The following is a 12,387-nucleotide window of genomic DNA, read 5'->3' on the forward strand; positions in this document are numbered from 1 at the left end:
CAGCCCCACTCACCTCACAGAGTGTTTGTTGTGGGGGAGGAAGGGAAAGGAGAATGTTAGCCGCTTTGAGACTTCTTAGGGTAGTGATAAAGCGGGATATCAAATCCAAACGCCTCTTCTTCTTCTCAGAGGCATTGGGTTGGCCACTCTGAGAACAGAATTGCTGGACTAGATCTGCTCGTCTTATGTTCTTAAGCATACAATTCCACAGGGCATGGTCACCCTGGCAGGTCTTCCACACCCCTCTGCCAAGCACCACACACTCATGTGCCTTCTCCTCGAGAGCTCCGGAGGGTGGCAGCACAAAAACAGGGCCTTCTCTGCAGTGGCCCCCTGTCTGTGGAATGCTCTCCCCAGGGAAGTTCGCCAGGCGCCTTCATTATACACCTTTAGGTGCCAGGCAAAAGAGTTCCTTTTTAACCAGGCCTTTGGTTGACCTGATCCTATGCCCTTTTAAAATGTGGATCTTTTTTTTTGGGGGGGGGTGTTATTGGGTTATTGTTTTTATTTTGAATTTATATATATGCGATCTTTTCTGTGAACTGCCCTGAGAACTCTGGGTATAGGGCGGTATATTAATTCAATAAATAACAATAATTTTAAAAAAATAACCAGTTTTTACCACGTGCTGCCTGTACAGGGCTAGAGCTCTTGGCCACAGGAAAGTGTCTGGTGTGTGGAAGACACAAGATTTACCCACTCTGGAAGAATGGCAAATGAAGGTGATGGACTACATGGAACTGGCAGAAATGACTGGCAGAATCCGTGACCAGGGAGAAGAGTCGGTGGAAGAGGATTGGAAGAAATTTAAAGACTACTTGCAGAAATACTGTAAAATTAATGAATGTTAAAATGATGTTGGAATGGAAAATAAGTGGTATTGGTAAAAAGATGATTAAGAATATGCAAATATGGATTGACAATGGTTGAAAATACATAGTTATAACAGGTTAAGATATTGAGTAAAGATAAATGATAGAGGGTAAGGATTTGCTAAAAGGAATTTTAAACGGGAATACAAAAGGGGAGGTGTGAGGAAGTGAGGAAACAAGTAAATGAACTATAAGATATGAAATATTGCTTTTTCTTCTTTTTTTAAACTGTTTTTCACTTTTTGTGTGCTTTGTTTTTGGTATTTTTGTATCCCTTTTTTCTTTTTTCTACTATGGCTATTCTTTGCTTTTATTTTTTATGTTTAAATTTTGCAACCTTTTATTGTCTCTAAAATTCTAATAAATATTATTTAAAAAAATAATAATAATAAAAAAGAAAGTGTCTGGTGTGGAGACGAATAAGGCTTACAAACAGATCATATCAAGAATGAAGGGAAAGAGAGCAGTTATGGTTAGTGTTGGCTTTTATTTGATTTTTTTAATAATTAAAATATAATTGCATTATTGAAAGATTTAAAGGCTTCCCAGGAAGCCATAGAGGAGGTGTCATCTAGTTATCGCACACCCAGCCAAGATGCACAAAAGCAGAGTAAACGGTGGTCCCTGCCAATCCGAGAAGCGCCAAAGAGCCGAGGACTCCTCGGTTTCGTTTCTTGGGATCTGTAAGGAAAAGGTGAGGTTCACACGACTCCCTCTCGGTATGAGAAGCAAGGTGAGCAGCTGATATCCCAGCTTCACTTGTTACAAGAAGCCTGTCTTTTCAGCTACCCAGCCAGAGCGCCAAAACTTTCAAAGCGTGCAGGATGGAGAAAGGGCAGTTGTCGTGTACAGTATACAGTCATACTTCAGGTTACAGCCGCTTCAGATTGGGTTTTTTCGGGCTGCGGACCACGGAAACCCGGAAGTACCAGAACGGGTTACTTCCGGGTTTTGGCAGTCGCACATGTGCAGAAGTGCTAAATCACGCTTTGCGCATGCGCAGAAGCGCCAAATCGCAACCCGTATGTGCGCAGACGCAGTTTGCGAATGTGCATCCCGCACGGATCACGTTCGCAACCCGAGCGTCCACTGTACTGCAATCTACCTAGGATAAACTCCTCAGTGGTTGTTTTGTACCTCTAAAACAGGCACAGGCAAACTTGGCCCTCCAGATGTTTTGGGACTACAACTCCCATCATCCCTAGCCAACAGGACCAGTGGTCAGGAATGATGGGAATTGTAGTCTCAAAAAACATCTAGAGGGCCAAGTTTGCCTATGCCCAGTGGCGTAGCGTGGGGGGTGCAGGGGGGGCGGCCGCACCGGGCGCAACATCTGGGGGTTAGGGGGCGCAAATCCATGGGTTAGGGGGTGCAAATCCACAGGTTAGGGGGCGCAAATTACTTGCCTTGCCCCGGGTGCTGACAACCCACGCTACGCCACTGCCTATGCCTGCTCTAAAACATGAGGTTTTAAATTTTTACCGTCCCCTTCAAGATACCCTATCAAAGGCAAGACACAGGCTTCAGTACAAAAAGTTAAAGAGGCTTTGGCGGCCAAATGTCAGCAGGACACACATTCATGAACTACTATTTCTGCTTTCCTAGACTGCTCCTTCTCACACCTTCTAGAGAGGACCTGCCCAGGCTTGCCCCCCCGAGAGGTCACTTTGGTGCTGGTGATGTAGGGAAAACAATGCAGTTATGAGTTACCAGTCTCTGCAGCCACAGCAGGCGCTGTGATTCTCCAGCCGTTTGACTTCACCCTGGAAGGTGCACTCCACTGTCTCTCAAGACAGACGGATGACAACCACCACAACAATGTATTTGTAAAATAACGTTGCACGCTGCCTTGATGTTATGCATGAGATGGTGGTCTATAAGCATTTTGCAAATAAATAAATTTGAAAACAAAAACCAGCAACCTTGCTGATTCTAAGCGGGGAGAAGTCCGGTAGTTTTGAGATTTTGGGGTGTGTTTGGAGGGGGGGCATGTGTGCAACCTTGAGACCCCCTGTGTATATCATCTAGTGTTCCATATGTGAAATATTTATTTTATTGATTTCCCAAAATTTATATTTTGCTTGATTGTAAAACCACCACCACCCCAAAGCGGTTTGCAAAAAAAAAAAAAGCAATGAAATTATCAGTGTGCTTCTCTACTCTTGAGTCAACACTTCAGTATGTGCTCCACAGAATGTATAGGGCTTTCTCTTTTTCTGGCAAAGGAGGATGGAGTTAAGGCATTGCATAAGCAGGGGTCAGCAAACGTTTTCAGCAGGGGGCCAGTCCACTGTCCCTCAGACCTTGTGGGGGGCCGGACTATATTTTGAAAAAAAATAAAAAATGAACGAATTCCTATGCCCCCAAATAACCCAGAGATGCATTTTAAAGGGCACATTCTACTCATGTAAAAACACGCTGATTCCCGGACAGTCTGCGGGCTGGATTTGGAAGGCGATTGGGCCGGATCCGGCCCCTGGGCCTTAGTTTGCCTACCCATGGCATAATGGGACAAAATCCCACTATTTTCATTCTAAACATAGCTTCCTACTCTTATGGGGGGGGGAGAAGCATAAGATAGACCCTTCCTCTTGATTCCCAACTATTTGCTCTGGTTTCCAAGCTCTTGCACAGTGCATGGAAGAGTTTGGCAACAGATCCAATTGGGAATCCAAGGAAAACTGTCCAATCAGAGCAGCTCTGCAGGCGACGAATGGATTGCGTTTAACCAGCCCCATAAACCCACCTCCTGTGTAGTAGCCATAAGCATAAAGCAGTCTTCCGATGATCCAAGATGCACCGAGTCCTGTAGCGACCCGCTGGGGGGGAAAAGCAGAAATAGTCACTGCAAACTGAGAGAACTGGTGCTGATATGAATGTGCAACAGGGAAGAGGACATCAGCTTCCATTTTGTCCCCAGTTTGGTTTTAACATCTGTATGACTTTTAGAAGACATCTGAAGGCAGCCCTGTTTAGGGAAGCTTCTAATGTTTGATACATTACTGTATTTTAATATTTTGTTGGAAGCCACCAAAAGTGGCTGGGGAAGCCCAACCAGATGGACAGGGTATAAATAATATATCATCATCATCATCATCATCATCATCATCATCATCATTATTAAACAGGGGGCAGTCACTAGAGGTTTTGGAGGGAGTGGTCATCAGTATGATGACACTGAGAGCTGTTCCGACAGTGGAACGGACTCCCCTCGGATGGCTATGTATTCTCCTTCCTTAGACGTTTTTAAGCAGAGGTTGGGTGGCCATCTGTCATGGATGCTTTAGTTGAGATCCCTGCATTGCAGGGCGTTGGACTGGATGACCCTTGGGGTCTCTTGCAACAATTCTATGGCAACGTTTGAATCAGGAGCAGCTGCCTGGACACAGTGGAGTGCAGAACGGGAACCAATAAGAGGCGTTTCAGTCCTGAGAAGGCAGAGACCTAGTTGAGCGGTGGTTCCCGTGTCCAGGAAACTGGTCAACTGCCTTTTCTGGACTTGATTACACTCTCCTGTAAACAAGTTTTGGAGTCCTCCTGGGATTTGATATCCCGCTTTATCACTACCCTAAGGAGTCTCAAAGCGGCTAGCAATCTCGTTTCCCTTCCTCCCCCACAACAAACACTCTGTGAGGTGAGTGAGGCAGAGAGATAATAATATAATATTTTTTTATTATTTATACCCCACCCATCTGGCTGGGTTTCCCCAGCCACTCTGGGTGGCTTCCAACAGAAGACTAAAATACAATAACCTATTAAACATTAAAATCTTCAGAGAGAAGTGTGACTAGCCCAAGGTTACCCAGCAGTTGCATGTGGAGGAGCAGGGAATCGAACCCGGTTCACCAGATTATGAGTCCACTGCTCTTAACCACCACACCACACTGTATGGATGTTCCTGAGCTCTTTTCCAGAGAAACTATAGCATGGAATCAAGTACTTTGGGCTTCGCAGTCACACCCGGGCTTTGCTTCCTCTGAGCAGCCTGGGGAAAAACAAACCCCCAAGTCTCTCATCTTGGTACTTACCGGGAAGTAGACTCCGCTCACTCCAAGAAAGAATAAGAAGGAGGAATACACTTCTAACCTGCAAGAACAGAGACAGGTGTGTGCGTTGTGGCTTTGTATCTGTTTTTAAATGGCCTGGAATGAGCTCCCTCATTTGTGCCAGCTGGTGTCAGAGACCAGGACCATCATTCTCAACAAGAGACTGCAAGGAAGAAGGCAGCAGATTTCACAGCTGTCCCTGAATAATTTGCACGCTTGCAATGATGCCTTCCTGTTACGGGAAAAGTCAGGCCTCGGCAGCTCTGTCAGGGCACCATGGAGTGTATCCCTTATTGCACAGTATACCCCTTATTATATCTTCCCCATTCCAACCTCTGGGATGTGCACACATAAATTAAGATGAGGCTCAGAGCGGAATATCAAGGATTCGTATATAAAGGGGAGAAAACGAAGGCCGAGGCAGGTACAGTGGTGCCCCGCAAGACGAATGCCTCACAAGACGGAAAACTCGCTAGACAAAAGAGTTTTCCGTTTTGGAGGTGCTTCGCAAAACGAATCTCCTATGGGCTTGCTTCGCAAGACGAAAATGTCTTGCAAGTTCCTGCGGGGTTTTTTTCCTCCCCCCCTTTTTCTAAGCCGCTAAGCCGCTTATCAGCTGATCCGATAGGCTGATAAGCCGCTAAAAGCCGCTAAAAGCCGCTAATAGCGCTAATCCTCTAATCCGTCAATGGGCTTGCTTCGCAAGACAAAAAAACCGCTAGACGAAGAGAATCACAGAACGGATTCTTTTCGTCTTGCGAGGCACCACTGTACACAGTTGATGTGCAACGGTCCAAAGAAGGGACTCCCAACATATATTGATGTAGGAATCGCATGCTCTCTCTCGGCAGGAAAGGTCAGCAAAATTTCGCTTCCAAAAGCTGGAAATTTCCCTGGGATTCCGTAACCCACCTTCCTGGCTGTTGCATGAGCTCTGTGCTCCAGCAATGCAAACTTCTGAACCATCTGCCTCCGACAAGCCTTTTGCTGACAAGCCATTGGCCGTAGCAAGACACTCGGCAGTCAAAAGGCAATCTCAAGGGCTGACACACGGAGGAGGGAACAGGCTTGTTTTCTCCTGCACTGGAGGGTAGGACTCGAACCCATGGCTTCAGGTTACAAGAAAGGAGATTCCAGCTAAACACCAGGAGGAACTTTCTGGTGGTAAGGGCCATTTGACTCCCTTGGAAGGTGTTGGATTCTCCTTGCCTGGAGGTTTTAAAGCAGAGGTTGGGTGGCCATGTCTCAGGGATGCTTTTGTTGAGATTCCTGCATTGCAGGGGGCTAGACAGGCATTTAGGGACGCAGGTGGTGCTGTGGGTAAAAGCCTCAGCGCCTAGGGCTTGCCGATCGAAAGGTCGGCAGTTCGAATCCCTGCGGCGGGGTGCGCTCCCGTCGTTCGGTCCCAGCGCCTGCCAACCTAGCAGTTCGAAAGCACCTCCGGGTGCAAGTAGATAAATAGGGACCGCTTACCAGCGGGAAGGTAAACGGCGTTTCCGTGTGCGGCTCTGGCTCGCCAGAGCAGCGATGTCACGCTGGCCACGTGACCCGGAAGTGTCTTCGGACAGCGCTGGCCCACGGCCTCTTGAGTGAGATGGGCGCACAACCCTAGAGTCTGGCAAGACTGGCCCGTATGGGCAGGGGTACCTTTACCTTTACCTTTAGACAGGCATTTAGAATATGAATTTCCCCAAGTGTTTTTATTACGGCTACTACAGGCAGCAGGGCAGGGATTGCTGCACTGAGAATGGTGTCCCAAGACAGAAGCAGCTGCCCCAGTCGATGCATTAAACACTTAAGAAACCAAAATTAAACTCCTCGTGCCGAGGGCTACTCACGTGTTCTGGTGTGCCCTCTGGATACAGTTGAAGAGATGTCCATTTTCAGGGTCTGTGCTGTACATGTTTGGGTACTTTTGAGGGAGGTTAGTGGGGGAAGGGGGAGAGAGAGAGAAAGAAAGAAAGTAAATGTCCACACCTCATCAACTGTGGAGTTGGAGGAGAAAAGTGTTGTTGTTGTAATTTATATACAGTGGTGCCTCGCAAGACGAAAAGAATCCATTCTGTGATTCTCTTCGTCTAGCGGTTTTTTTGTCTTGCGAAGCAAGCCCATTGACGGATTAGCGGATTAGCGCTATTAGCTATTAGGTTTTAGCGGCTTTTAGCGGCTTATCTGCTGATCGGATCAGCTGATAAGCGGCTTAGCGGCTTAGAAAAAGGGGGGGAGGAAAAAACCCCCGCAGGAACTCGCAAGACATTGTTGTCTTGCGAAGCAAGCCCATAGGAAATTTGTTTTGCGAAGCACCTCCAAAACGGAAAACTCTTTCGTCTAGCGAGTTTTCCGTCTTGCGAGGCATTCGTCTTGCGGGGCACCATTGTAGCGCCCTATACCCTTCCCCTATGGGGAAGCCCAGCCAGATTGGTGGGGTATAAATAAATAATTATTATTATTATTATTATTATTATTATTATTATTACTACCCAGGGGATCTCAGGGCGGTTTACAGAATAAAATCAAAATATAAAACCACAAACCACATAATAAGAATAAAAACAACAACCCAATAGCCACCCACAAAAAAGCAATCCACATTTTAAAAGGGCATAGGATGACAATCAGATCAGCCAAAGGCCTGGTTAAAAAGGAACATTTCTGCCTGGCGCCTAAAGGTGTATAATGAAGGCGTCACGCGAACCTCCCTGGGGAGAGCATTCCACAGATGGGGAGCCACTGCAGAGAAGGCCCCGTTCTTGTGTCGCCACCCTTCGGGCCTTTCAAGGAGGCGGCACACAAAGGAGGGCCTCTGAAGATGATGTCGGGGTCCGGGTAGGTTCATATGGAAAGAGGCAGTCCTTAAGGTATTGCGGTCCTGAGCCGTTTAAGTGTTCCATGTGCTACCTAGTGATCAATGTGTTACTCTATTCCCACACCCAATGGGCACACAAGGAATGGAGCTATAGTAGCTACTGACTGATGGGGCTTCTGTTTTGCACTTTGCCGGAAACACACATTCATAGACATACCATGTTAGGTAGGTGAATTAAAACTTTGTGTCTGAGTGGGCTCCTTCTGTGTGAGACTTTCCTGTTTTCCCGCCATCTTTCCCTTGCCTTCTGCTACAAGCCTTCCCACCATGGCAGCAGAGGAAGAAACTCTCTTTTTCCCCAGACCCGGAAGCAGCCAAGCAAAGTAAATAATAATAATAATAATAATAATAATAATAATAATAATAATAATAATAATAATTTATTATTTATACCCCGCCCATCTGGCTGGGCTTCCCCAGCCACTCAGGGCGGCTTCCAAAAGAATATTAAAATACTATAATACATCAAACATTAAAAGCTTCCCTAAACAGGGCTGCCTTCAGATGTCTTCTAAAAGCCTGGTAGTTGTTGTTCTCTTTGACATCTGGTGGGAGGGTGTTCCACAGGGAAGGCGCCACTACCGAGAAGGCCCTCTGCCTGGTTCCCTGTAACTTGGCTTCTCGCAGTGAGGGAACTGCCAGAAGGCCCTCGGTGCTGGACCTCAGTGTCCGGGTAGAACGATGGGGGTAGGGACGCTCCTTCAGATATACAGGACCAAGGCCGTTTAGGGCTTTAAAGGTCAGCACCAAAACGTACTGGGAGCCAATGTAGGGTTCAGCAAACAGTAGCAGCTGAAACAAGCCAGGTCACTTGCCACAAGGGGGAATAAGAGCCCAAACACAACAGCAGCGACCCTCCCCTCCCAAGTTGCTTCTTCTCCCTTTATGTTTGCCTGCAAAGTGCATGTCAAAGGCTCTTTGCAGGAGTTAACTAACACAGAAGTGAGAGTGCCAAGGGAGAGGAGTGGTAGGGACACGGCTTGCCAGTCTTGTGGCTGAAGTCCCCCACCCATCCCTGAGCCACGAGAAACCATTCACAAAGCCCGGCTCCAGTTGTTTTTAGAGGGGCTTATGACTCACCAACGCAGAGCAGAGCAGACACACCCTCTGGCCTCCTTCCTAACTGCGGCACCAAAGCCTTCCAGGAAGAGGGGAGGAAGTTTTTTCTGTGCACAAATTGGAGCGGAGGGTTTCTAACAAGACTCCCCTGTTTTGGAGACCTCTGCAAAACGGCTCCTGAAGCGTTGCTAGCAGCTTGAGAATCACAAAAGCCACCCTGCAGCTCATTCCTCCGCGGCAGCTTTCAGATCAGAAACATTTGTGCAGCGCTGCCAGCTGTGGGCGTTTGCAAAAGCCAACTCCCAAATTCCTTGCCCAAGTCCTCACAGATTGAAAAACCAGAGAGAGTTGGAAGCTATGCTGTGAAGATCAAATCTACTGTCAAGGACACCCCAAGCCACCTTCAAGGCCTGCCTACATAATGCGTGTAAACACCAGAACTGGAACAGATTCATGGTCTATCTAGGCCGTTTCCACCAACGGCCATCCAAGTGTTATTTGGGTGTTTGCAAGCAGGACAGGAAGGGAAGAGCCATCTCAGCGGTACACTGCCTTTGACTATGGAGGTTCCACGGAGGCAGCATGTCACCTGGCAGAAAGTAGCGATAGCTGCCTGCATTGTTCCATTTGCACATGGCTTACTCAAGAGCGCACCAAAGGAAAGAGGCGGGGGGAAACCCACCCACTTTCCAGCCAGCAAAGGGGAAAAATCCCACGCCACTGGCCATGAGGTCTGAAAAAACATGGTTCTTTGAAAAAAAGAAGAACAGACCCCACAGGAAATAAGCAGAATGATCAGATTATATTGGATATGCTGCGTCTGTACTCTTGCCTTCCCAGAGTCGTGATGCAGCAACTCACCTGAACATTGTATTTCTTGCGGGCTTTCCCCACATTGATGGCAAGGTGTGTTACCAAGATGAAACTGGCAGCACCGGTGAGAATCACATAGCCATATTCCTTTGAGAGAACCACCATCTTGGCACTGAGGAGAGGGGAAAAGGGGAAGGTTAGTTCAAGCCCAAGAATCAGAATCGCTAAACAGCCCCCGCCCCCGCCCCCGCCCGGCCTTTTCTGTGGTGGTGCCTCTGCTACTAAGCTCCCTCCCTCCTGAGATTTATCGATGCTGCTGCTGGTCATTTTTCTGACCCCCATGAAAAACATGTTTATTTCTCTACTATTATAGCTAGAGCCATCAACATTACTGTTGAGGAGTCAGAAATGAGAGCCAGCGCTATTTTTCCAGAGGCCAGCAATCTTATCTCTCCTCCATAAACAAGTCCCATGAGGGCAATGTCTGATTTGAGTGGCTGTTAATAAAATTAATGTTCCCCAAAATGCCCCTGACTCTAGATTAGTGTGTCAGTCTGCGCATATTCAGATCAGATAGACGATGCCTTTGCAACAAGTCCTTGCAGGATCGAGGAGTGAAGAGCTGTTGTTGCAGCACATACATGCGCCAGGGTGCAAGCACAGTTTCAAACTACTAGCATGTTTCCCCATGACATTCTCTATCTCCAAATGCCTGCATCAAACATGCCAGATACTCCACTCTGTCTTAACCAACCACCCCAGATCTCCGGATATCTGCCAAACTTGCCTATGAAGTTGAAATCTATACGCTCAAGGGAGGCTTTTCGCAAGCAACACCCGCTTCCCACAATAGCAAAAATCCTAGGCTGAAAACCCCAGCGATGCACCCAGAGGAACCGCCTGAGCTTGAAGTACTGGAAAGGAGGAAGACAAAGATCAAAGGATGCCAGGAGGCAGCTATAAAGTGCTCTGGGCCAGAGGCTGGCTTTTTGCAGGATTTTCCCTCTACTATGTCTCAGTGACAAAGGAAATTGCACTTCGTGCGGCAGCCAAGTCTGGGCAAAGTTGAGGGCCCAGGGACTTGAAGGCCTGGTCTGGAAGAAAAAGCAACAGCGAGCGGGTTCACCTTGTGTAAAATTGCCCCACCAAGAGTCATTAAGGTGCAAAGTCTGAACACACAGGGGCGGCTTATCTGCAACCTGATGCTCTTTCACCTCAACAAGTTAAACTGTACAACTGCCATGCCCACCTCCCTTGCAATGCTCAGTCCTCCGGAGCAGGCGGCAGGCGGCGTGATTTGCCCCAGATATATCAGACCTATCCATTCTGAAGGAAATCAGCCCTGAGTGCTCACTGGAAGGACAGATCCTGAAGCTGAGGCTCCAATACTTTGGCCACCTCATGAGAAGAGAAGACTTGCTGGAAAAGACCCTGATGTTGGGAAAGATGGAGGGCACAAGGAGAAGGGGAGGACAGAGGACGAGATGGCGGGACAGTGTTCTCAAAGCTATCAACATGAGTTTGACCAAACTGCGGGAGGCAGTGGAAGACAGGAGTGCCTGGAGTGCTCCGGTCCAGGGGTTCACGAAGAGTCGGACACGACTAAACAACAGCAGCAACAACATATCAGGTCAAGCCCACACTTCATTCCAGAGGCGTCCGCTTGCCACAAAGGGGAGAAAGCCCCTCCACTGAGTCAACTGCTCATGTGAAAAGCCTAGAATGTGGTTTCGGAGAATGGGAACAGCACTAGGAAATCGCAAACCAGTTGCTTGGGGCAAAATTATGCGAGGGAACCGACTTGCCGCCAACGCACTACTCTAACAGCCCTTACTCATTCCACAAGGCTGAAAGTCAGACACCCTCTGCTGAAGGACGCCCCCCCCCCGGGCAAGGGGTTGGCAGCATCCTGCCAGCCCTGGACAAAAGCCCCATCTTCTGGCATGTTGAGCTCAGTTGGTGAGAGTGTGGCGCTGAGAACGCCAAGGTTGCAGGTTCGATCCCCGCATGGGACAGCTGCCATTGCAGGGGGGTTGGACTAGATGATGCCCAGGGTCCCCTTGCACCCCTATGCTCTCTATGCTATTTGATCACAAGCCCTGCCATTTCCAGAGACGCGCTGTCAAGCCTCGCCACAATCTCAGCCCGACCTGCAGCGGCTTGCAGCCGGCAGGATTCGCACTCGAGGTCCGGGAGCCGCCAGCTTCGCCGCTGGGGCTGGGAGTCGCGCGCGAAGGGCAAAAGCGCCCCGGCGGACGGGGCGGGAGGAACTTGGCCCGCGAAGCCCGAGCTCAGCCAGGGGCCACCGGACCCAAGAGCCGGGGAAAGGGCCGAGCAGGGCGCACGGCCGCGGGAAGCTCTGCCCGGCTCCGAAGACCCTCGTCCTCCCGTCCGCCCGCCCCGTCGACCCGGACTCACCACCGTCGCCGCCGCCGCCGCCCAGCAAGTGCACGCCGTGAAACGCAGCGCCGCCCCGGGCCGAGAGCGAAGGGTTGCCCGGGAAGCCCAGCCCACGTCGGGGCGGATCCACCCGAGGGCGCGGCTGCTCCGAAACGCGGAGCGCGCAAGAGCGCCCTCTCCAATGGAGAGAGGAAAGTTTGAGTACATCTCTGTCTCTCTCTCTCTCTGTGAACATTAGCATTGCCTAGATAGGTCTAGTTAGGCCTAGTATAAATAAAATTTAATAAAGGTTTTTTAAAAAACATTGCCTAGTTAGCCTTTTTTAAAAAAT

At 48.8% G+C, this 12,387-nt stretch overlaps 1 protein-coding gene across 4 annotated transcripts; it reads right to left on the reverse strand.

The window, feature by feature from the left end:
* Positions 1 to 1,339: 1,339 nt before the first annotated feature.
* Positions 1,340 to 12,178, reverse strand: MGST3 (microsomal glutathione S-transferase 3). Of its 4 annotated transcripts, none has more exons than XM_082225598.1 (6): positions 12,075 to 12,178; positions 9,705 to 9,828; positions 6,757 to 6,830; positions 4,901 to 4,958; positions 3,619 to 3,691; positions 1,340 to 1,553 (listed from the first exon to the last, which is right to left on the reverse strand). In XM_082225598.1, exons 2-6 carry the CDS (start codon positions 9,819 to 9,821, stop codon positions 1,444 to 1,446), a joined length of 432 nt encoding a protein of 143 aa, XP_082081724.1. In that variant the 5' UTR covers positions 9,822 to 9,828; positions 12,075 to 12,178; the 3' UTR covers positions 1,340 to 1,443. The 4 variants fall into 4 exon arrangements, with proteins under 4 accessions (XP_082081724.1, XP_082081727.1, XP_082081725.1 ...); XM_082225601.1 differs by having other exon boundaries at positions 9,705 to 9,821; positions 12,065 to 12,094; XM_082225599.1 differs by having other exon boundaries at positions 12,072 to 12,080.
* Between the last annotated feature and the right edge of the window lie 209 nt (positions 12,179 to 12,387).

This window comes from Podarcis vaucheri (assembly GCF_965113315.1).
Source record: "Podarcis vaucheri genome assembly, chromosome: 6".
In the NCBI taxonomy this organism is placed as follows: domain Eukaryota; kingdom Metazoa; phylum Chordata; class Lepidosauria; order Squamata; family Lacertidae; genus Podarcis; species Podarcis vaucheri.